The 26,155-nt window shown below is 41.8% G+C and overlaps 1 protein-coding gene across 1 annotated transcript; it reads left to right on the plus strand.

Annotated features, from left to right (window-relative positions):
- The first annotated feature begins 2,575 nt into the window (after window positions 1–2,575).
- On the plus strand, window positions 2,576–25,940 carry LOC108797292 (solute carrier family 40 member 1-like). Its single transcript, XM_018568868.1, has 8 exons — window positions 2,576–2,672; window positions 9,301–9,368; window positions 9,686–9,845; window positions 16,446–16,561; window positions 18,631–18,757; window positions 21,738–21,992; window positions 23,583–24,248; window positions 25,861–25,940. Exons 1-8 carry the CDS (start codon window positions 2,576–2,578, stop codon window positions 25,938–25,940), a joined length of 1,569 nt encoding a protein of 522 aa, XP_018424370.1.
- Window positions 25,941–26,155: the final 215 nt, after the last annotated feature.

Below are 26,155 nucleotides of genomic sequence, written 5' to 3' on the forward strand. Positions count from 1 at the left end.
CTGTGGTCAGGTGCAAGGCTTCAGCCAATCAGGGCTCACAAGGCACAGTTTTGCCGAACACACGAACTGCCGATGTTCGAGTCGAACATCGAGCCCAACCCTACTTATAAGATATGAAAGCTGCGAGTTTAATATACTGAGACCTCAATGCGTTGTGACAATCTGCAAAACTTCCGTACGTGGTTAATTGGAAGAGTGATTTGGGTACCAGCCTTAAACAGTAAGACTGGGATGGTATTTGGGCACAAACACCCAAAAGCTCCCTTAAATTGATAGCCTTGTAGAATTCCTACAAAATGGTAATAAGATAGTACTTGACACCAGATAGAATATCTAAATATTTGCCTACTGTACCTCCCCACTGTTTTCAAGGCTGCACTTCCTGGGGTACTATGTTTCACATTTGGTGGGAAGTCTAGAAATTGCATTTACAATGTCATTAGGTCCATACTTCATTGTCATGTGATCCCGGGAGGCCCTTTTGAACAGGAAAGTTTCATATCTCACAAACAGCGAATTGCCAGTGTCCAACCATTGTTTCTTAGCTACAAGACAAATGATTGCTAGAACCTAGCGATAGCCCACCCTGAGGTTTGAAGAAGTCAAGCAGAGATTCATAGATACCATGATTAAGAGAAGCTCATGGCTACCCTTAATTATACCCATTCAAAGTTTCTGGAGAAATGGTCTCCTTGGGTGGAATATCTTAGATCTTGTGGGCTTGATCATACACTTCTATGCCTTTAACCATGCCCATCTCTTCTGGTGGTCCCATTTACTTTGGTGCCCCCCTCTTCTTTTTTTGCACCCCCTTCGTGCCTGTTTGTTTTCTTTTGTCTTAGCTTCTCCTGTCACACTGCTTATACATCACTAGCCATCCCTAGGATCACCAGGAGATGTGTGGTATTGAGTATGTCTGTGCCCACTTCCCTTGCTTGCTATTCTAACCAGTGTGACATAAGACGTTACCTTGGCTTATGTGAGGTGGTTTGTATGTGATTTTGAATCTGTGTGTCCTTCAGAGACTCGTGGTGTCATGGGCAGTTATTCTTCTATTCTATCCACTTTTCTGGAATGTATAGATGGATCGATAATGCCACATATTGTGCTGTACACATATTCTGTTATGAATTTCTTTAGATATTCTCTTGTATTTTATATGTGCAAAATAATAAGCATTTTTGTACTAAGAAAAAAAAAGATAAAAGGGGCCATGAAGGGGGATTTCTTTTCATTTAAATCTTTTTAATGATTAAACTGGCTTATCTTTTAAGTAAAAGCTAACTGGTGTGTTCAGCTTTAAGATCAAACATTTAGTTACAAAATGAAAACCTTTGTCAGAAAAGTTTTAAACACTTGTCACTTTTGATCAATTTAATTTCAATTAAAACCCTGGAAATGCTGTGAAATGAAGTAAAAGAACTTTCATAGCACTGATTACAGTTTTGGAACTGCTAGTAAATCTGTGTGTGAGTGACGTAGCAGCAGTAAACCCAGTAGAGTGGGAGAGCCCCCCTATAATTCAGTGATTGCGTGCTTCAAGCCAGCTCTTTAACCCCCATTGTGTTGCACAAATGAAATCCCAGGCTGCCTAATGCATAGCCTGTCTCCAGCCACACTGCATTCCCATAGCTCAGAATGACCCCAGATACAGCACATTGTACTAGCTTGTCACGTGTGACAGAAAGTGCTGGCTCTCCTTTTCACAACACACATGAAACATTTGCACCTCCAGCATTTTTACACAATGGGGTACATATTAGCAAGTGTCCATGTAAGTTTCATAAAGTGATCTCATCTCTTTTTTTTTTTTCTTTTTCTTCACCTTCTTTTTTTTTTTTCCTTTGGGAAATTTCACCTTTCCATGCCTGGGAGGGCCTCTCTCCGATTATCAAACTGTTTTCGGTGACAGTTTGAAAAAAATCACATTGGGACACATGAGAGAACTGATTTCTGCCTGCTTATGGTAAGTACCCACAGAGGAGCGTGCTTTCTTTTAAGTGATGTGCATGGTGGACATCCCGACAGTCTGTTGTGTATCATTATGACATTTTATTTTAACAGTTTTACTTTCCTTGTTTCATCTCCTGGGATTTTTTGTGATCTTGTCCAGTTAATCTGTTTACAATAAAAATAACAATCCATCGAACTAGTATGTGACTGTATGGATTTAGTATAGTTTAGGCTTCTAGGCATTTAAGGGTTTGTACACATTTCCTATAATGTTTATTACTAAATAGAAGTATTATGTAACATTACTAAATACAGAATAATAATATAATATTCCTTTTTTAGCTAATGATGTTGTGTTTGTATACGTTTTTGTTTTTGTTATAAACGTATTTACATTAACAATAAGTTAGTGTGTTCGGTCAAATAGGTCAAAAATATGTTTTGAAGTTAATGTATTTTGTCTGATATTTTTAAGTGAATGTCCGTAAACTTGCTGATGTTATCCTAATAAGCTTATACCGCACATATAATTTCCTAAACCTAAGTGTGCGGTGTTCTGTTCAGTGCTCCATACACTGCATGTAAATTAAATTGGGTGTTTACTTTTCTATAGTGATCTGCAATGCTGGAAGAATTAGAAGAAATAGAGGGTCCGGGAAATGAAAGGACACAAGGGCAGCTCCCTTCCACCCAAGCCAAAGACAAGAAAAAAATACTTGGTAAATATTTGATGTAGATACGTTCATAGTTTGGACAGTTATAATGTAAGCAGTTTTAGTATTTAAATAATGTAAATTGCATTTGGCCTGGAACATTTATAAGCGATACTCATAGGCACTCTTTTTGACATTGTATAGGTCGTCCACAATGGGTGACGCAATGTGCAGTGCCGCAGTGGGGTGTGAGCAGTTTTAAGGGGCTACCATAAGATGAAAAATAATATGTTTTATACGCTATATATCATAATCTTTTTTTAGACTCATCTGTTGTTTTTTAGATAATTGACTGCAATAAAATAGTTTTTCCTGATGTTGTAGAAAATATTTTGCAGGGTCCACTTTCAGTCGAAGCCTAGCAAAGGTCCTAGGGTATGTTCAAAAGAAACCTGTGCTTTGCCAAAGCAACTGGGTTGCTTTAATTCTTCCACCCCAGCAGCACATACTCATCTTTCCTATTCACCCCCGCTGTTGTGTAACCCACCGTGAGAGAAGAAAGGAACCCCTTTTGTAAGCTCCAGTCATTCCAGCTGAAGCTTGCGCAAGGCTGATAACTCCACCCCATGTAGCATTGCTGGTCGAATGAACAAGTGGCGGCACTGTCGTGAGTCACATACTACTCTGTACCCAGTACCTGGTATATTTCATTGTTCTTGGAAACTGAACCCATCAGTGGGTGATTGAAGGAAAGATTACCCTATGCTGCTTGGAAAGGGCACATTAAAGCAAACTTGTTGATTTGCCCTTCATAGGTAAAACACAGTTTGGCTTTCAGGGGAAGCTTTGAGAACAGAAGTAAGGGAGCTACCCTATTTTTCAAGGTGCAGGTTGTCATCCTGATCCTCAGTGGTACCTTAAAAATATGGGAAATGGGGCAGCTGCCCCAGGCCTCACAGTTAGTCCACCTGAAGATTAGAGCACTGCAACCTGGGTCCCAATCCATCAAAGTGCAGTATACATATATTTGTAGAAAAGAGCAGACCTCTCCCCATATTACGAGAGAAGGAGAATCTTCCCTTGTGCGCTAATCATGTGATTTATGATGTGAACACATGAGTGGGAGGAATTTTCATCCTTTTTGACGCTGCAGTACATAGGTTGCAGAAAATACACACCACTACATTTCTTGCATATTTTATATAGATGTTATAGATAGGTGTCTGTGTAAAGGTGTATTTATATTGGTGGTGATATCATCTATTTATAGACAATTCCATATTTTATATATAATAATATAATCACCATTGGTGGCATTATATAGAGTATGACAGACTGCTCATTTTTCTGCAGGCCTATAGGTAGATAGGCATTCCATTATTCTCTATGGTGGGTAGCGCAGTATTACAGAAATACCAGTTCCTGGGAAGGAGAAGCAGTGGGCAGGCCAAAGTGTTCAGGTAGGTGATATGTCTAGTCTGGGCCTTTCCAGAAAATAACTGGGTGAGGGGCATATGGAGCTTTATGATGTGCAAGTTCACAGGTTATGAAACCTACCCTCATGAATAGGTATGTATAAACGCCGGTACAAGTAAGCAAGTATACCCATGTACAGCTTGTCCACACATTCCTATAAACAGCCTATGAACAGAAAAACGCAGTAGATGGGACTCTTGGGTTCCACAAATACAGGCGTATTTTACACTGTATATCATTATGCCTATATTGTAAAGTAAAAGCCCTGACCACCGCAGGATGCTTGTTATTAGGGCTCGTCCACACCAGCAGCATTGAGCTTGTTGCCCAATGTAATCCCAATGCGAGGACAAGCCAATAGACTTTTTTTTCTATGGTTTCAGTTCATGTCAATTGGTGTTTACTGAAAAAAAAAATTGGACCTGTTGCATTTTTGCACAGCACGTTGCGATTCACTCTACAATAGCTTAACATGTTGCATCGCATGGTAAACTAAAAAAGGTACAAAATAATCTGCAAGGCATGTTAATTTTAAAAAGTATGGCAACGCATTGTGTTATGCGCACGCCAACGCATGTGCTAAGATGTGAGCAAACCATTACAGTTATTTTTTTTACTGGGTCCTAATTTTCCCTGACTTCATAGAGATGATGCACCAACTTTCCCTCCAATGTCAATAAGAGTGCTCTCACTGGCCTCCAAAGAAATCTCCTTTGACAGTGGAACGGCAATAGGCATCTTGCAGTGTCTCACAAGACTTTACATTTTATAAGTGTAAAATGGAATACACTATAAACATCTTCCATTTGGACCCAAAGCAGCAGTGCTGGACTGGAACTTTAGGTGATGTCATTGGGGATCAGTGTTGTCAGGGAATGGTCTTTGGGAGGACTTGGGCAGTTGTTGTTCGAAAGGGGGGCAGTGGCGGATGCTGAACCGCACTGTCAGTGGCTCTGTCTGGCGTTCCGCCCAGCTCACTGATGTCACTGGTTACCTGGAGATAGGCGGGGAGCAAGCCAGAGCGTCCCAGCTCAGCTCCTGGCAACTGGTGATGTCAGTGAGCTGGGTGGGAAGCCACACAGTGTGTCACGGGTAGCTGAGAGCTCTTGGGATGCTGTAGCCACCTCCCTGCCACCCCACCACCACCACCACCAACTGGCAGCTCCCCAATGAGATGCCGTCTGAGGCAACTGCCTCTGGCTACCTCATTATAGGGACGGCCCTGCATTTAATGAATTATTATTGAACACAGAGCTGCCTAAGTGTGTGTCTTTTATATTTACCTGGAGTTCAGCTTTAACATTGTGAATAGCCTGTACAGCAGCCCTTCGATTCGGCTAAACCGAAGGGTTTCTGCAGCTGAAGCGAGCTGAAGGATTAGCTGAAGGTTTGGCTTAATCCTTTGGCAGATTAGTGAATGACCCCCATAGTGTTCCCTCACATTGATTGGTTATTGGTGATGTGCCACCTAGCACTGGTGGTCAGTTTAATGCTCCCTTAAATTGATGCTTAGTGGGAGAGGGGCCCTATTTTACTGATGGTGAGGTGGAGAAGGCCCCTCTTGCATTGGTGGTCAGTAAAAGGCTCCTTTACGTTGGTGGTCAGTGAAAGAAGGGCCCTATTACACTGGTGTTCAGTTGGAGATGGGCCCCATTACACTGGTGGTTAGTGGGAGAAGGGCCCTATGACATTGGTGGCCATTTGGAGAAGGGTCCCGTTACACTGGTGGTCAGTGGGAGATGGGCCCTATTATGCTTGTGGTCAGTGGGAAAAGTGCCCTCTTACACTGGTGGTCAGTGGCAGAAAGGCCCCATTATACTGGTGTTCAATGGGAGAAGGGCCCCATTACATTGGTGGTTAGTGGATGAAGAGTTTCATTACATTGGTTGTCAGTGGGAAAAGGGCTCCATTAAATTGGTGGTCCCTGGGGGAAGGACCCTCTTACATGTCTGGTGGTCAGTGGGAAGACACTCTCCATGTCTGCAACTCCCCTCTGCCAATCCCTCCACTGGCTTCCAATCGCTCAAAGGATAAAATTCTGAATATTGACAACCACTTACAAAGCCATCCACAACTCTGCCCCCGGCTATATCTCCAACCTCATCTCAAAGTATCAACCTAACCCTCTCCTCCACTCCTCCCATGACCTCCTGCTTTCTAACTCCCTAACTACCCCAACCTGTCCAGCTATATCCTACTCTGTCTTTAGGTGTTCCCTAAAGACTCATCTCTTCAGGGAAATCTATCCCACCTCAAACTAACCACTGAACTATCACTTTCTCAAACAATTCATCCCCACACTGCTACCTCCTCATGTATCACTTGCCCCTCCCTTTAGATTGTAAGCCCTCACAGTCGGGGCCCTCCTTACCATCTTGTCTTGATTTGTAGTGATGCACCGATACCGATACTAGTATTGCTGCCAATACCGAGTATTTGGGCGAGTACTCGAGCTTGCCAAAATGCTCCGATCCCTTTCTTGATACAGGGAAGCCGGCTGCTGATTGGCCAGGAAGCATGCATTATGGGTATTCAGAGCTTCCACACTTTACTGCCTTCATACGTTTTACAGGGCAGTTGCTTTGTCTGAAACCATAATAAGGCTGTTTTGGAGCCTTCTGCTTAACAAAATCAGCCATGGCAACTCCCACATTTTTATCTTTACATGTTTCCTTTTAAGGAGACCTCCCTAAAGTAGTATTACACTGTCAAACTTTTTTCAATAATGAATCCGGATTAAACAAATTTACATTTCCCAGCAAAGTACGTCTTTCTTACCATCATGTGTTTCTGAACAGCTGGCTCCAACTTTCTCAGCTTGGGTTCCCTGAAGTTCCTGTCCAGTACAAGATCACATGGGACAGAGCAGTCTCCAGCAGCCGTCCATTTACTAGCTTGGAGCAGGGAGCAGTGTATTGGCATGCCTTGCTGTACCTATGTGTTTGTAGAGATGCACACCGCTTACTAGCACACACAAGGGTGGCTCAGTAGGACCCTACAAGGGAAAGCAGTTACCCTAAAACAGGACATCAGAGCCAGTATTTAGGGAACTAGCTGATTCTGCAGCAAACTAGCATTTTCAAACATCAAGGAGCAGCATCCATTGTAAGAGATTTAATCAGCATTTGAAAGAGCTTAAAAACATTTTGACTTTAAAATCACTTTAATGTATTAAAACAATGCCAATAAAATGACATAATTTAGGTTTGTGCTCTGAGTGTTTTTTATATATTACTTATGAGGACAGGAAATATGACCTCTGACATTTAAATTTTAAAATAGAAAAAGAAATTGAGGACACAAAGTCCTCAATTTCTTTTTCTGCAGCCCCTGTTCTAAATGAATGGGAAGCACTCAGTACAGAGGCTTCCCATTCATTCAGACACTGATGATAGTAAAACATTTACTATCACCAGGTTCTGAATGGGAAGGAGCCTCTATAGTGAGTGCTTCTCCCCATTCAGAAATCCATGAATGAACAGGAAGTGATGTAAATCACATCCTGTTCATTCAAAACTGGGGACACATAGTACTATGTGTCCCCAGTTATTTACAAACACTGGAGTGCTCAGACGATCACTCCAGTGTTTGTCCTTCACACAAAGAGGATATTTACCGATCCTCAGCTCGGCCACGCACAGAGCCGCTGTCATCCTGAAACTGACAGGATGACGGCGGCTTCTCACCACTCGGCCGTCAGTTTCTCCACAGAACCCACGCTGCCTCAGCCCATACAGGCAGCAGGGATCCGAGGACAGCACTGAAGGGGGGGGGGGTGGAGGAGGGAGCGCTCTCATGTCGGATGGCCGAGCGGTGAGGAGGAGAGAAGCCGCAGGCTGTAGTCACCCCGAGGATGAGCTGTGTCGGCCACCTGGCACCCCTGTTGCCACGGCGCCCTGTGCGGCCGCACAGCTCAAACACCCCATAGGCCGGCCTTGCCTAAGTTGGTCATGTTTTCTAACTCCAATCACAGAGCACCGGTCTCATTTTGCACTATGTTTAAAGGTTTTTTAGTTTAGTCTTTGAAGTCAAAGAACACACAGTATATGCAGTCAGCTATGCATTGTACTATCATCCCCCATTTTCCTAGTCTTAAAGGAGAACTATGATGTGAGTGATTTACACTCATCCTCATAGTTAGAGCTGACGTGTGACATTGAAACTGTCACACGTTGACTCTATAGATCAGGAAGTGAGTGAACACTAATCGTCGCTCGCTCACTTCCCGATCATCTCCCTGCAAAGGATTCCCCCTCCTTCCCTCTCCAATCCTCTAGCGCTAACTGAAGGAACGGACGGGGAGGGGGGCAGGCACAGCTGGCTCTGCCTCTAGATAGGCAGAGACCGCTGTCAATCAGCCAGCTGGGTGAATCTCATCAGTATTGTCAAGATCCGTCCCGGGTGTGGCACTCTCAGTATATAGCCAGCTGTATACTGAGCTTTGTGTCATGGGAGGAAATTAGTATATGTCCTCCCTTGACCGTAAGGAGAACTATGGGATAAAAAGGTTACCCCATAGTTCTCTTTTAACACCACTTTCCTGATACAGCAGTTGGTTAGATCCATTGCTCTCAGTAAAAGAACCAATCTGACATGTCCCCTCTCTTACTACTACAGTACAAGTCTGTGTGAGGAAACTTGATCTGAGAAGTGTGTTTATTACTCAGCTCTGCCAGCAGAGAGCTTTGCATCATGAGATCAGTAAGCAGCATTTCCACTGAGCATGCTGAGTAAAAAGGTATGCTTTACATTTCCAAGTAAAAATCAGCCACCAAACTTAACATGTGGGAGTACAGGACTATAAAGAGATAAAAGGGTATGAAACTTGGGCATTTCAAAAAATTGGAATTAAAAAAACTGTGAATTCGGATAGCAGTAGCAAAATGTCCTCAAGTGATGAACCATTACATAGAATGCATCTTCTGGCTCCACCGTCTAGTTACCCATACTATATCAGTAGCATGCAGCTGTGTATAAAGTTCTTGTAGTCTGCCATCAAGTGAAATTTGTTGTACATGAACTTATGTTAAATGTAGTTTCTTATTTTTGGCCAGTGTATCTATCACGAGCAGTAAAGGACTATTGCTTCTCTGCCAAAGCTGCCAGTCCACTACTTGCCTACTCTCATATAACTGTGATCTATTGGCTTGGTAAAAATGCCTTCATGTCAATGGGCATCTTGCCATTGTCTTTATACTAATCTGTGATTTGTTGCCAGGTGCGGCGGTGAACTATCTGATGGGACCAAAGTTTCTTGTCTATGTAAGCTGTGCGTTGTCAATATGGGTAAGGTCACTTTTTTGGTAGGTTCATTGTTGACAACTTTTGGAACAGTAGCATCAGCATTACAATACAATAATAAAATAGTCCAAAGATAAAAGCATTGCTAATGAAAAGACTTTTATTGGTTTAAAAAAAAAAAAAATTGGTAAAGTGACACTAAATTCAGGAGTTAAATCTTAAAAATGCATTCAGGTATCTTAACTATTAGACAAATGCATTGAAGTGGGGAGTTTATTTACAGTGCAATGTTGGAGTATGAATATGACCTCCTGGGTGTATGGAGATACCTAGTAACAATTTGTGCTGTATTCTTCCATTAGGGGGATCGCATGTGGCATTTTGCCATCTCAGTGTTCCTTATCGAGCTGTATGGACATAACCTGCTGCTAACAGCTGTTTTTGGCTTAGTGGTGGCTGGCTCTGTATTGATATTCGGGGCTTTGATTGGTGACTGGATTGATAGGAAACCAAGGAATAAAGGTAAGTTCTGGAGATATAAGAACTGTATTCTCCAAGGATAATTTCTTGCTTTGTGCCTCATTGCAGCAACTTTGGGGGGTCTTTGATTACTGTATATTACATTGTTATTTTATAAAACAAAATGTAACTGAATAATAGATACATAAAACAAAATATTATATTATAGTGAATTAAAATAAATGTGTGAACGTTAATCATATGTGATGTAGGGCAGTCTTGTGTCTCAGAGCAAGGCTATAAAATTGGGGTTTATAACCCCTAAAGAAAATTCTGCACTCGTACAAGCACTTCCTTTTTCTAAGATTTAGACAGAAGCCAGTGAGCTTGTTGGCATGGTTTTGGAAGGTGGGTGGAAATCCCCTGTCATTAGAAGGCCTGGTTGGGACCAGCGTGCCAAGTGCCATCCACAGACACACTAATGAGCAAAAAAAGATCCATTAAGCTTATGTATTACAGCTCATGGCAACTTACTGCAATATTGAAAACCACATTTAAAATAAACAACACACTGAACTATTCTTGTGGAATAAAACCTTCTTGCCAAAAATTCAAATAAAATCATTTTGAATGGAGTGGGAAACGGCCACAAATTTTATCAGGTTTTTTTTGTTGTTGACCCCAATGGGGAGTATTTTCCTCGCTTTCTGTCCTTGTGACACTCATAGACGGAATAGGAGTCTTCCATAAGTTCTATCCTACTCCTAAAAACTATAACCATTGAGAATTTTTTTAAATATGTATTTATTGAAGATGCCCATAGGATGTACTTCCTCAATGCACTGACACAATTTCACTCAGCCCTGTGTCACTGAGCCAGCCTCCTGAACTACAACTCAGCATCTGAACAATGTAACATTATCATTGCTTCCTGGAAGCAATGCAAGATGGGATAAGTAGTCTTGAGAACTGAGATTGCATCACATCAAGCAGCAGGGAAAGAGATGTAAAGCAAACTGGGAATCCAGAAAGTTGTTGGAAGTGATGGGCAGACAGAAGGCAGCACTCTCTACATAAAAGGGATGTTTCAAGTAAGCTTTGATTGCATTATCAAAAACAACTCTAGAATATATTTCTTATTACAATGCTGATGTTATAACAGGAGAGTATATGCAGGGACTTTACAACTCCTTTAATGAAATGGGGGCTGGTTTTTGGGTGAAATATTCTTCAGCGTTTGCTTTACAACAGGTCTGGCTGATGCTGAGCAACCCACAGCATTTGCTTTGCTTAACTTATCTTTAGGCATATTGTTAAGAACACTGACATTCTGTTTCTATTGGTTAGATGTTCGTTAACTTAATTTCCTGTCCGCTATTTTAATTCAGTGACTCATGGAGGAAGCAAAGGGCTCCACCAGATTTAAAATTACTGCATTCATCCAGCAATATTGCTCATGTACAAGACACATGTAAATGTATATTATGTAAATGGTGTAGGTTTCAGTGAACTGTGTTATAACACTTCTGCTAGTGAACACTTTCAGACACGGCAGCCTTTCTGGATAATGCCAGGGATTCCAGGTTCAATGAATGTGGGTGGACGTCTTACCAGGAGCTGTACTTGAAACTAACCCAGGCCCTCCAGGATGACGTACATAATAGACTGCTCTTGTGTTTCTTTTTTTTATCCTCAGATTAAAATTCTGTTAAAGAGCATCTAAAACCAAGAACAAAAATGTAATATACTGCAGCTTACCAGTCCGTAGATGTGGTAGATGCATTTGTTTTCTTCAGGCTTTTTTCCTTAATTTTTTTACTGGCGATCATGTAAGTAACACTGCTATAGTGTGACCATGCTCAATTACCCTACTCTGTAGGAAAGATTGTAAGCAGGCCCGGATTTACTCTCTCTGCTGCCCCAATGCCAGGCTCCTCAATGCGCCCCCTGTATGCAGGATGCATACAAGTGATTTCGGCGGCAGCAGCGAGATCACTTGTACAAAACAAGCGTCAGTTTCCCCACTGTACATTTAGTTTTGCTTGCCCAAAGCAGAGCTAAAAGTAGAAAACAACTACCCGCCCGGCGCCCGGAACTGCATGTCCTGCGCATCGGGAGATAGGAATTCCACACCCCTGCTGCCCCTCTACTCCCTGCTGCCCTGAGGCCGGGCCTCGGTTGGCCTTGTAGAAAATCGGGCCCTGATTGTAAGCTCTCACAAGCAGGGTCCTTCTAATCCTTTTGTATGTTATTGTACTGTAATTGTGACCATGCTGACAGCTCTCCTGCTGCCTGTCTTTGATATATACATTTGTTATGGAGACAAGGAAAGGGGGAATTGTTTGAGTGGTTGGTGGCCCTTACACACTTCCTGTTCTAGGGTGACAAAACTGCTTCTCCATAGGTACAGTACAGTGTGTGACTGTTGTCACCCTAGGACCGGAAATGTGTTACTGACAGGGTCACCAAGTGATATTAAAGGAAACAAAAATAAAAATAAAGGGGACAAAAGCTTAAAACAAAACGAATGCAGCCACCATCTAAGGATTGCTCAGCTGACTTACCAGTCCAGTGAATCTTCTGATTAGGGATGGAGGGAGTGAGTTAGCTAAAATGTATTATGCAGCAAAATTACTTTTGCCAAAGTGGAAACTCTTGATTTCATTCTTTGAGCTGCTTAGATAAAATTTGCTTGAAAAAACAAAGGGATCTAATCTTTTTTATTAATCTATTTTTTTGGTGTATGTATGAAACAAAATCTAGTTTATTTAACTAAGTGGTTCAATTCAAAAAGTTGGGAAGTGACGAGTATGGGAAATTCTTATGCTAATCAGTGCCGTACAGTATACCGCCCTGAGCCAATCACGGCAGGCTTTGTATTAATGAATACAAAGCCTGTATTCATTCATACAAAACCTGCCGTGATTGGCTCAGTGCGGTATACTGTATGTAGCCGAAGCTACCGTACATACAGTATTACCAGCGGGCTGACAGATTAGCCTCCCTGGCGGTCTGATGATTTTATTTTTTCGTTTTTTGTTCTATTATTTTACTTTTAAAATTGCCGCCGGTTCCGCCCCCCTGCGACGCGGAAGCTCGCAAGGGGCGGAAGACGGAGGACACAGCGGGGATCGTGGACAAGGTAAGAGACTGTAATCCCGAGTGTGGCTCGGGGTTACAGCTTATGGTACTGAAGATGAACCCCGAGCCACACTCGGGAATACCGCCATGGATGTTAGTGGGTGCATTTAAACATTATTTGGGGCTATACTCGTCTTATACAACGAGTATAGCCCAAAACCTATATTTTAACACAAAAAGTAGGGGGTCGTCTTATATGCCGAGTCGTCTTATATGCCGGCAAATACGGTATTTACCTCGCTAAAAGTAAAAAAGAGATTACAAATAATATTTTTTTAGTCCTACAGAAGATATACAGATATCAATATATGTTCTAATGTGGGTGTTGTGTGATTTGTAGGAATAGAAAAGTGGAGGTGTTGTCTGAAGCAACCAATCAGATTGTGACTGTAATTATTTTAGTCCATAGTAGAACATGAAGGTTACATTGGGAACTGTTCCTATGGAAACACTTCCATTACTTACCTCCACTGTGAAACAATTCTCCTACAAGAGTTTTTAATCAACTGCTAAACGATTTCTGTATTTGGTGTCACGATTCTGCATATTTATAGTTTTTATATAATCTTCAGGTATTGATTCAGAGTGAGATTGAGATCAGATGTATTTTTTATCATTGTATTATGTATATATGTATTAATTCACATAAAACAACTTTTGGAAACTTTTGGTAAGAAAAGGTTGTTAAAGTTTCTTCCAGGGATGGAGTTGTTTATGATAATGCAATCAAAGCTTACTTGAAAAAATCCCTTTTATGTAGTGAGTGCTGCCTTCTGTCTGCCCATCACTTTCACCAACTTCCTGGATTCCCAGTGTGCTTTGTGTCTCTTTCCCTATTGCTTAATGTGATACAACTGTAGCACTCACCCCCAAAGGAGCCGCTGGAATATATGGGCCTGTCTAGGGGATTTTATTAGTATGGCTGCTCCAAAAGCACTTACCAGGCAGAGGTGTCCCGAGGCGGGGTGACACCTGGTGAGGGTACCGGGTGACACCCCGCAGTGACGTCATCACGTACATGCGTGATGACATCATGCGTGGTACCGTTGTTACCTGCCGGCGGCTATCTTGATTATGGACGCCGGCAGAGAGAGGAGGGGACGTCACCCTGCGGGATAAAGTATGCCGCCGGGTCCCCTCCTCTCTTGAGCTACTGTCATTTTGGTGTCACCCCTCCAATGGTGTCACCCGGGTGCGGGCCGAACCCCCCACACCCCCCTTGTGACGCCACTGTTACCAGCCCTTCTGTGGTGACGAATAAAAAAAGGAACAAAGTACTTGCTACCATCACAGATATAGGACCTTTAATCCAATTGTGGCTATCTGTGTTTTGAGCTCCAGGCTCTGCAGTACTTGAATCAAAAGCTACTAGTCCATTCAGGAACAGATCTTCAGGTTGCGGCAGAGGATCACTTCTCAGGCTCCCCACACTTGGTGAAGTTGCTCTCATGGGACCTGTTCCAGCCACTGGGCCCCGGGCTCAGGCCTCAGTGTGAGAACATGGCTTTGTTCCTTATGCTTCAGGCCTAGCCAGATCAGTCAGTCCATAACAGCCTCCCCCTCCCCAGACCGAAGCCCACGTGAGAAATAGAACCTCACATGGTCCGTCCAGAATATTTATATAATCTCCCAGCATGCACCACTGACCATGACCATGAACCTCCTAGTGATTGGCCAGGGAGACAGAGACATTTATAACACTTTATTATTGGTTGCTCTGCTCTGTGGCAATGACACACCTAGCGGCAGGCAGATGCAAATGATAACAGATTGTTTAGAGAAAACCATATGAGTGTAGATTATTAGATCCGTATCAGACTGAATACAATCCGACAGCACTAGATTTAAATAAGCACTCCTGTTTTGACAGGGGCGCTACTCAACTTTTGAGTTTTCTCAAGATTACATCCCATCATGCATTGCTTACAGCAATCAATGATAATGTCACATTGTTCAGATGTTGGGTTGTAGTTTAGAAGGCAGGTTTTGTAAGAGCTGTGACAGAAGGATGTTCACTTCTGAGTGTAATTGTGTCATTGCATTGAGGAAGTACATCCTATAATCATGTTCAGTAAGCTTACAAACTTCTAGTTCAATATGGTTATGAGGAGTGAGATAGAACGTATGGAAATTCAGTATAGAAATACAGATTTATTTTTGGTTTTTGACCTTAGATAACCTTTAAATTCAGCTACTACACATCCCCCAACTGTAGAACTGAGGTGCAGGGCACAGATGACATGCAGCGCACACGGTGATAACGGAGGGTGTATCTACACTGCGCTAAACATAGATTGTGGAAGGAAGGGATATGATTATAAAGAATCTGAGCCTCCTTGTAGCCAGAGATGGCTCCAGCTATTTTATTTTTGTGGGTGCTGGGAGTCTAAGTCCCCAACTTTCAATCCTGTTTTACAATAAAAGCAGACATAACATAATGAGAAATTCTTAGTCAGAAAATGAAAGATGCAATGTTACATAAAAACCATATACAGTGTAATAAGAACGCAGACTCCTTTTAAGCACATTGAAGTGTGAAGAGTTGCAATGGTGAGAAGTATGTAATAGAGTCCCTTACATTGCTGGTCAGAAAGTGCAAAAAACTGTTCTTCCAATGGTGTCAGTGGTCATAAAAATAAACCCTAGTTCCCAACATTTAAAAAGAATTAGAAGCCACACCTTGAGGGGTTGAGAAGAAAATGACCGTGCACTATTGGGGCTGCCTACCTTAGGCCTGGTTCACACCTGTACGTTTTGTAGCGCGTTTAACGCTCTACAAAATGCTCAAACATGAAAATCCCATTGTTTTCTATGGGTATGGTTCACACCTTGCCGTATTTCAGCCCGTCTGAACGCGCTACAAAACGGCCTACACCGGAAAAGGTACATGAGCTTCTTTGCGGCGTTTTTGTTGCGCGTTTCCATTGGGATACAGCCAAGTATCCCTCGGAAACGCGCGTTTGGCGAATCGCGGTAAAAACGCGTGTCACGAAACGCGCAACAAACGCGCATATTCGATACGCGTAGGTGTGAACCCAGGCTTAAAGGGATTTAGAAGAAAATTGCAGCAAGCATAGCATGCCACCCACAATTTGCTTATGGGCATAACCAGTGAGTGTGAGTGTGGTCAATAAAGTGGATGTTGCTTCATGGTGCATGGCTTGTAGGGTGCTGCATTTTCCCATTTCCTTAGGTTTATGGTTTAGAGGAAAAAAAGGGCCTGGGGGTACACTGAGGGGATTGTGGGAGTAAAATGAGCCCCGTTGGTGTCATTGGCAGCAATATTAAGACATTGCTCATTGACAGAAACATGAAGACATTATTTATATTCGGTTGAATATGTTGAATTATAATAATGTCAACCTTTTACATTATAAATTCTCGATTCATAATATTGAACAAGAAAATTGATTGGTTGCAATAGGCATTTGCTCTATGTTTGCTTTAGTTTATTTTGCTGTAGATTTTGTGCAGCATAGCTAGCTACACTTTTATTTCAATGTTACTTTCCTCTTTCTGCAGTTGCTCATGCATCGCTGTTCATTCAGAATTCATCCGTCACAGCTTGCTGCATAGTTCTGATGCTGGTATTCTCCTATAAGAATGAAATAGAACAGATATGGCATGGATGGCTTACAGTAGGTCTATAGGTTGTATTTTGCTGTCAGGCTTGTCACGTCCTGATTCTTGTGTAACCTGACTTGATCTCAGACATCAAGGTCTATTAGGTTTGGCTTTCCAGTAGAACACTACTTTATTAATTTCGAGGATTGAGGGCCCAGTCACATCATATCTAGTGAGTTCGGTGCGGTCCGAACCTGGATCGCACTGGATCGCATAGATCAGGCCGGGCCACGTTGTGAAGTGGGAGGGGGCATGGCGGTGCCATTCATGTTAACGGCACTGCAGGCATGCTCCCCGCCCGCAGTGTGATCATCCGCACCAGAACCTAAAGTACAGGAGTACCTTCCATTCCGGTGCAGTGTGATCGGAAAAAATGCTGCATGCACTATATTAATATTATGAGGGGAGAGTATTTTTGTCATAATAAATGATATTGACATACAAAAACAGATACCAGAACACACCATATATTTCTGTAGTTCCTGAGATTAAACATTCATGGCACGCCAGTAACCCCCTAGACTTTCTGTACAAAAGCCGACTTCCCAAACAACAGAGCAAAAGCATGCTATAGGTACATCGGATAGGTTACTGTGCTCCAAATTGTGAAAATTACACACAAAACAATTATAGACACATTTGCATAGGACGTTTTGGAGGGTTCAGGGTGCACTGAAAGCAGTTTTGAAATGTTTAATGGATGTCTAAACAACAAAGTTCATTATGTTGCAGTTTACCAGTCCTTGAAGAACATTTTTAGCACCTGTTAGTCTTGACAGAAATTCTGTGTCCTTGTCCTGTGAGCCAAAATTAAATCACAAACAATGTTATCTTCCTTCCAAGCTATCTTCTTTAACCACTTGGCAGACAGTGCACGATTGAGCTCCCTTCCAGGACAAACACATGCCATATACAGTTTATGCTGGGCCACAAAACAAAGCCCATGTAATGAGAAAGAGAGGCAAAGGTGTTTGTAGTCGAAAACAGAAGAACAGCCTGGGGGACAGCCATGGCTTCTCCATAGTTACATATTAGTGAGTGTGCATAGCCACAATGTATTGAAGGGGAATTAAACCCTGGTAAAAAAAAATGGTCCCCTTGAGCTTTTAGCCTTAGTTTGCTAGTATGCACAGCATATTAGCACATTATGGCAGACTTAACTGCAAAACAGATCCCCCAAGGACTGCACTCCCCCCTCTCTGGTGTTTCCATCTTTGGCTCAGTCGTCTTCTGGGTTTTGAGTCTTCAGCCGCTTGATTGGTCGGGCCCCGATGATGTAACTCCTGCACATGCGCATGACAATTGCTTCATCTTGGTATGCCGGGTCTGTACACTGAGCTGCACATGCGTGGCTCAGCATCAAGAAAAGAAGAAAATGCCGAATGGGAAAAAGAAGCTTTTATGGCAGAAGAGACTTTTACAGCCTACCAATCTGCTTTTCTCTTTACTTCCACTTTAAACTTTTTTGGGGGGTTCAAATACCCTTTAAAATGATGTACCAACAACTTATGGTACCTTTGTGTGTAGAACAGTGCTGCTTTATTTATTTTTGCAATAATAGTATTACTTTAAGAATATTAAAAAGATTTTTGCGGCTTCCACTTTTAAAGACGAATGTATGCTTAGCAAGACTTAGGTTTACAAAGCCATCAAAGAATTCTTGCTAATCCTATGTTTGTTTATTTTAGGAAAGGCTTAAAATTGGATGTAATACGTCTTTTTTCCGCTAAACCAGAATTGGTTACATATCCTAAAAATGCATAATCCCCTTTGGTGGTGACCTAATATTCCAGAAGTCCCTAACTTAAGCCTTGCTAACCTAACATATTTACTGTGCTTGTGTTCTCTTGTGTTCTATGGCAGCTAGTATAAATGACACATGGGGTATACTTGGTTGCTAAAGGCAACATACACCTTTTAACACACCTTTTTTCTAGTTTTTGTACATAAAGTGCAATGTGTTTAGCAAGATATAGATAACACAAGCCTTGTAGACAATACTTCATAACCCAATTACTTAAATAGGAGAATGTTATTAAAAGATAAAAAATATTTGACATTTGTTTTATGATGCACTTCATAGGTATTCTGCTATGGAGTGGTTATTATTTTAGCTGACTTGGCAAACCTTGCAAGCACGGCATTGACCATAACCATTCAGAAAGATTGGATCGTGGTGATCACAGGAGATAACAGAAGTCAACTAGCTGGTAAGACCAACAGGAGAAAATAACCATGTCTTTGAGTTATATGGTTTCATATGATTAAAATTACTCAAATTCAGCTCCATCACGTGCTCATGGTCATGCCCTGGGTACCTGTGTCACTTGCACCTGGATCTGTTTTATTCAGCGTAAAGAAAACTTGCCCATTACTTGTTTTACAGTTCATAGCTTGCAAAATAAATACCCGGGACCTGGCATGGTATCATCTATTCACTACTGACTTAGGATACTTGTGCTTTCAGGAATGCTCTCTAGTGGAATTTATAAAAACTGGAGCAGATAGAACCTGGAGCAATTGCCCATGGCAACCAATCGGCTTCCCTTTTCATTTTCAAAGCTTACCTAAACAAACTGAAGAGAGAAGCTGACTGGTTACTAAGGGCAACTGCTCCAGATTCCGTCTGCTCCAGTTTTGATAAATTCCCCCTTTTGTGTTGAAAAAAACGATGGGAGAGTAACATTATCCCAAAACTTGTACAAGAAGAAGGAGAAAACTGTCATGTACAAGGCCATCTTGTGACAGGCAATAGATACATTTAATATGCAACCTTTCTTGTACCGAGTGTAGGTGGCATTCGACCCAACTTTTCACTCATCTTTTAAATGATTTGCAGACATGGATCAATAGGTGAGGGTATCCATGAAAGGTGCAATGAAAGCCAATAGGTCTAGCAGATTTAATGCAGTATTTGGGACAACACAAAGTAAATTCTTTATGAGAGTTGGTATACAGTATATTGGGTAGTTTGGTTTTAGTCTCTCTTTTGCCCCCCCAAATCAGTGGGACAGCTTGGTGGGCATCAGGAACAAAGCACGCCCTTTTAGTACTTCTGTGAACAAGACCTAAGAGGCAAGACATGTTTTCATGGCTGAGGGGAGACCACTGGCACCAAAGATGCAGGGTCCTGTGCACAATTTATACTGGGGGACTATGCATCTAATGCTTATGTGTTCCTCAGTGCTACTCATCCCTTTGAAATGCTACAGTTCAATAATTTCGGGTACATTTTATCTTTTTCAATTCTTATAAGCTACTAGAGGATCAAACAGCAGATAAAATAAGAGAAAAGGGAAGCTGGTTTATGCTGTATAGAATGTTATTTGAGTATACAAGTGATAAATTAGGGGTGCCAGTCTTGATAGATCCACCTGTCTTCCTGGACCTGGAAACCTAGTAAAGCCATTCGGTCTGTCCCCACCCCACCAATCCATTGTCGGGACCAATCAGAGCCATTTTTATAATAAGGCAGCTTAGGGCGATTGCCTCAGGCGGCATCTTATTGGGTTACGTAGGGGGGTGGCAGGCACACCTTTCCAGCCAGAACGTTCCGGGTTGCTAAGAGCTCTTAGCAACCTGTGATGCTCTGGCTGGCGACCCATCCAGCTTCTGTCAATCAGTGACGTCTGTGAGATCTGGAGACCGGGATAGCAACCCCCCCAGTAACGTGCCCCACTACAACAGCACCAGAGGCTATAAGTTTGGGGACGCCCTTGTGACTAACACATAATACTTTGATAAATGGACAGTTCATTACAAAGCAGAGTCAACCATTTTGGATCACATTACCCCCTTTTATCATCTTGTTTTTTTTATTTTAATTATTATTATATAGTTAGCAGCATAGTAAAAGACATTTCAGCAGACATACCATATTCCTATAACACTATGGTCTACCTGAAAGCACTTCTGTGTTATCTTTAAATCACAACTAAAATCCTGATAGCAAGAATTTTGTTATTTTGCACAAAAATATTTCCGGATATAATAAAATAACACTCGCATACAGGAAAAGAAAACTGTCAAACCATAAAAATAAACTAATTGTCCTCTTCTAATAATTTAGGAAAATGATATAAGGGAGAAATTAATATATACGGGTTGCTGTTTCTTCACATTAGCATGTATTTGAAATACTAATATATGTCTCAGGCATTGTTTCATAATTCTAGAATAAAGACTTCACAAATCAGTAAATTATGGTTAATTTATGAGATGTGACATACATCTGCTTCTGCCTTGGGGCTGACCTGTCTCATTCCCCTTTTAAAAAGTCAATTTTCTCATACTAATGTATAACAACACAGCAACATTTAGTATAAATCTACCTCTCAATGTGTGTCCTGTCACCAAGAAAATAGGAGGAAACCTTTAAAAAATAAACAATAATAATAAAATAAAGAAACACAATAATAAAACACTTTTTTAATAGTTTTGGAAATTCTGTTTACAAAATAAATGTTAGAGTTGCTATAGTCTTCAATGTGCAGTTGCCAGTAATTGTTTAAAGCTGAACTCCAGGCAAAAAAAGAATGAATTAAATATATTACTCAGTAGTCACAAAGGATATAAATCCACTCTGTGCAAACCCAGATAATAATTACAAGTAGCAGTGACATCATCGCATCACATCACATAGACTGTGTAGAGCTATGGGAGGGGTCCAGCAGGCCCCACCCACTAGAAGCTGCTTGCAGAAAACTACAGGAAGGGGAGGATACAAGACCAGCCACCCTGCAGAAACAGAGCAGCAGTGACCGGTCCTTATTACAGGAAGCTCCTGCACAAAGGCAAAGTTTCCCTCTGGATTACTGCACAGATCTGAAGGAAATACAAAGTACACCAACATTCAAGTAAGAATACACATGGCTCTTGTTTTTAGACAATATTTGCTTATCCTGGAGTTCAGCTGAGATAATAGATACAAAAATGGTTAGTTGCTTGTTTCATTGGCATCTGAATAATATTCATCATTTTATAAAACTATATGGTTTGAAGCAAAGCATATCTGAAGCTCAGTGGAGAAACCTGAACGCTAGTGAAAAATTTATTTAATTTTGGATAAAGTGGCACACAGCAAAATATACTATAATAAATGTAACCTTATGTTAACATATCAAACATTAGGACTGTGTATGCTTCTAGGTCTTTATATGTAAACTTGTTTTATTTACTTCTACAACCTAGGAATGAATGCAACTGTAAGAAGGATGGATCAAGTCATTAATATCTTCGCCCCTTTGTCGGTGGGTCAAGTCATGACTTGGGCTTCCAATGTGGTTGGCTGTGGATTCATTCTTGGCTGGAACCTGGTGTCGCTGCTTGTGGAATTTATCTTCCTCTCCAGGGTTTATAAAATGGTACCTCAGCTGGCTGTCAAGTCACATCAATCTATAGGAGAGCATTATTTAGAGAGACAACTGGAACTTATCAATGTGCAAGGTATGTCCATGGTCTTGGAAAATATTAAAACAGAATGTTAACAGTTGTGAGGAATTAATGAAAGAATCTAGTCTTCAAAAAACATTCTCCATAATTAAATGACAGAGCTGTTCAGATCTCCAAATATAACCTACTAACAAACAGGTCTCAGTTTTCTTGGCTACAAGTAGTTTGATTTCCACTCTGCTTTGAGATGACTGGGGGTTAGTGGGAGCCATGCTGTGCCCCTGACCACCCCCAAGTTCATGGAAGCAGATATTTTTGAATGACATAAGTAGGAGTAGAGGCCATACACAGGTTTTTTTTTTTCAAATTTCAAATACAATTTTTTAATTTTTCAAATACATATGACTTGTAAAGTCATGGGGACCTCATCAAAAATAATGTTTTAATTTAAGATTATTTCTTCCCCCCAAAAGCCTACTGTACGAAGGAAGGCTGCAGCAGCTCTTGCCATAAGTTGCAAGTATGCACAGCATACTTAAACATTATATCAGATTAGCCTTTGGGTTTACCCTCCTCCATTGCCTTACCTCTACATCTTCCAGACTGGCATCTTCTTTAATTGTCCACTGGTTGGCCACTGATGATGTAAATCCTGCCCATGCACCTTTGACTGACACCAATCTCAGCATATTACAGATCTTTGGAATGGGCCGAGAGTTTACACTGCACTGCGTATGCACCTTTTACCAGATAACTCTACTTGCTGGAATATTTTCCCTTATGTTAGCTCTGTTTAACAGAGGTCTTTTTTTCATGCCATTTTGGTTAAAGGTATGTGGAATACCTGATTATTAATTTCAACTTACAGACCCCCACTATAAACTACAGGTGTGGACTTCCAACAATCTCCTTCCCTCACTCTTTGTAAAATTCATACCTGTCCAAAGAGTGTGTCATTCCCTTTGATTTCCCAAATGTCCCAACATAGTGAGGCACATTAACAGAAGCATATCCAGAATGATAGAAGAAAACTACGAACCAACTCAAAAATAACTGAGCTTACTGAAAATGACTGCAAACTATTATATGGTCAACTGCCGTTAGCATTATTTACCCACAAACTTCAGGAGTACCTTTAAAGTACTGTTGTTTTTTTTAATTAAGCGATATATATTTTCTTTAGTCTTCCCAATACGTGTAGCAGAATCACCCATACATTTCTTAAGTTCAGTGGCTAGGAATGCTTTCAGAGTTCCCAGCTTTACTGTTTTGCAGAGGAGTCTGTGTCCTGATGTCTTTGTCATGTAAAATAATTGAAAAAAAGAAACAACTGTTATAGTGTAACTCAGGTACAGAGATCCTAAAATGGGGTCCATAAAGGATAGAAAAACATGCGTGATTCAGCAACAGACCAACATTATCTCAAGGCTGAAAAGTGTTCTGAGTAGACTGAGTCTTTCCTTAATTTGACATGAATAAGCAAAATTGAATTTATTGGGGTTTTTTGTTTTTATTTCTTTGGTGCTTAAAGGTCTAAAGACTCATCTATGCTGTTATAGAGTTATCAGTAAATGTGTATCTGTAAATTTTTTTTAGGTGATTTGCCTATCTGCTCAGTCATAGGTGACTTCATTGGCACTCCAGCCATACCCACTGTATCAAGGGAAGAGAAATCCCCTACACCAGAACCTTCTGCAGAGCGCACCTCATCGGTCCCTGTCTGCTTTCAGAAACTGCATCGCATCCTGCGTACCTGTACAGATGGTTGGAAATCCTACTACAGACAGTCTGTCTTTTTAGCAGGTTTGGGATTAGCATTTCTGTACACCACAGTCCTTGGCTTTGACTGTATCACCACAGGTTATGCGTACACTCAGGGAATCAGTGGCTCTTTGCTTAGCGTACTCATGGCTGTCTCCGCCATCTCAGGATTAATGGGCACCTTTCTGTTTACCAAGCTAAGAAGACATTACGGTTTAGTGGTCACAGGGATTATATCCAGCTGTCTCCATGTTGGTTGTCTAATGCTTTGCGTATTTTCAGTCTTTGCTCCGGGAAGCCCCTTTGACTTGGGCATTTTCTCTATCCTTACGGGTATGAATTCTTCTTTAAATGCTGAGAAGTTGCATCAAAATCAGCTCCACATATATCCATCTCAAGGGAATACCAACCAACCTATCCTCTCAGACCGCTCCTCAATCCACTGGACTAACAATACTGTGTTGTTTGAGAGTGTCCGTGCCAGCGATCAGCCAGACTCCTACATCTCCATCATACTGCTGTTTTCAGGAGTAATATTAGCCAGAGTAGGTAAGTACTCATAAGCATTTTATTGCCTTCACTTAATGTTTTTGTGTAAAACCCAAAAGAATTTTCAAACTAGTCATACTTTTCTGTAGTAATATGAGAGCACACAGTTAAACCAGATTTGAATTCTTGTATGTCCTTTTATAAGGTTGGAGCACTACGTTACCTCTATGTTTATAGAACTACACTGAAAAAAAAGCTGAACATTTCCAACCCAGCTAAGCAAATATTTGTTGGTTGGGGTGACCTGGTGTGATTTGATTTGATCATTTTATGCCCAAAGATTGCTGGACTGACAGTTTGAATAGAGTATTGGGCATCTCTAGGTCTAGGCTTGGGGTAATTTTTTTTTTTAATTGTGTTATTTAGGCCTTACCATTATACTCAAAAATCCATTATACACTCCTTGTAAAAACAGAGCTACTTTAGAAGTAAATTAAATTAGCTATGTTGGATTAGCTGGTTGCTGTACCTAAACTAGGAGAAGTATCGATAAATGAATCTATTAAAGGAGAACTATGACATGAGTGATTTCCACTCACCTCATAGTTCTAAGCCGACCTGTGACAATGAGACTGTCACAGGTCGGCTCAGTAGATCGGGAAGTGAGAGAACACATACCGGGTTCCCTCACCTCTCGATCCTGTCACGGCTCTCTGCCGTGACAGGGGGAGGGGCTGGATTCCTCTCTCCCCGCTCCCATCTGCCAGCGCTGACTGGCGGAACGGACGGGGGAGGGGGCGGGTACAGCTGGCTCTGCCTCTAGATAGGCAGAGCCAGCTGTCACTCACGCAGCTGGGCGGATCCCGTCATCTAAGTCGGGATCCGCTCCAGGTGTGGCGTCTCAGTATACCGCGAGCTGTAGCTCGCGGTATACTGAGCTTAGGGTAACGGGAGGACGCTAGTTTGTGTCCTCCCGTTACCCCAAGGAGAACTATGGGGAAAAACACTGACCCCATAGTTCTCCTTTAAAACCAGAACTGATGAATTGAGTATTTTTAAATTAGGGAATCAGCCAGGCCTACTGTTGGCTGATGACAGCATATATAAGCAAATGCAGACCATATCATACCAACTGCTGTCTTATGATCATTGCCTAGGCCAGAAAACCTTGTCTGATCAGCTACCAATGGATTCACTGTACTCCCTTATTTGCTTAAAGAGGAATGTCTGTGCCACCAATGAATTCCCTTGTATAGTCAAAGTCATGGCAAAAGACATATGCAGACAGTTGGATTGTACCCTCCAATTTCTATAGCAAGTTTATGGACACCTGCGTTCTGGGGCATGGCAGTGCATTGAAGACAATGGCACCGCAGCCACGCCCCCCATCCGCAGTATAATTTCCCACACCGGAACGCGTGGCAAAACAATGCCTGCGTTCTGGTCCAGAGCTATAGCAAAAAATGCTGCATGCACTATGCTGCGTTCCGGTGCGGGCGATCACACTGTGGGCAGGGGGCGTTGCTGCGGTGCCACTGACTTCAATGCACCACCATACCCCCTCCTGCCCCAAAACGCGATATTGATTGTTCTGTTGCCCTGCGTGTGCGGCTACGTGGGGACTCAGCCAGGAGGCTTACAATCCTGCTTCTGACCGCCCCCTCTGTTGCAGGCTCCATAGTGCCCGCATGGGTCACTACGGCAGTAGTTCCGCCACTGGCCCCTATAGACTTTAATGGGATGCGCTTCTAAGTTTGGGTACACCAAATTGTGAAAATGATTTGTCGGACCTTTTGCAAATTAAGCTTTGGCAGATTTGACCATCACTAGTTCTCTCATGACAGGCTTCCTTTAAATTGCAAACATTCAAGAGGTATGTCGTGCTGGCACTTTACTTTAGCTCAACTTAACATACAGTTCATTGCTGCCTCTTTCAGACAACAGATATTGTATGACAAGTGAACAGC

The sequence above is a fragment of the Nanorana parkeri genome, unplaced genomic scaffold (assembly GCF_000935625.1).
Source record: "Nanorana parkeri isolate BGI_ZX_2015 unplaced genomic scaffold, ASM93562v1 scaffold1256, whole genome shotgun sequence".
NCBI classification, from domain to species: Eukaryota; Metazoa; Chordata; class Amphibia; order Anura; family Dicroglossidae; genus Nanorana; species Nanorana parkeri.

Excerpts from the sequence above, each read along its gene's own strand:
- LOC108797292 (XM_018568868.1), top strand. The coding sequence starts at position 2,576 with ATGCTGGAAGAATTAGAAGAAATAGAGGGTCCGGGAAATGAAAGGACA. Across the intron at positions 21,993-23,582 it reads GGAACTTATCAATGTGCAAG|CCATACCCACTGTATCAAGG; the intron begins GTATGTCCATGG and ends TTGGCACTCCAG. Across the intron at positions 24,249-25,860 it reads AGTAATATTAGCCAGAGTAG|GCTCCATAGTGCCCGCATGG; the intron begins GTAAGTACTCAT and ends CCTCTGTTGCAG.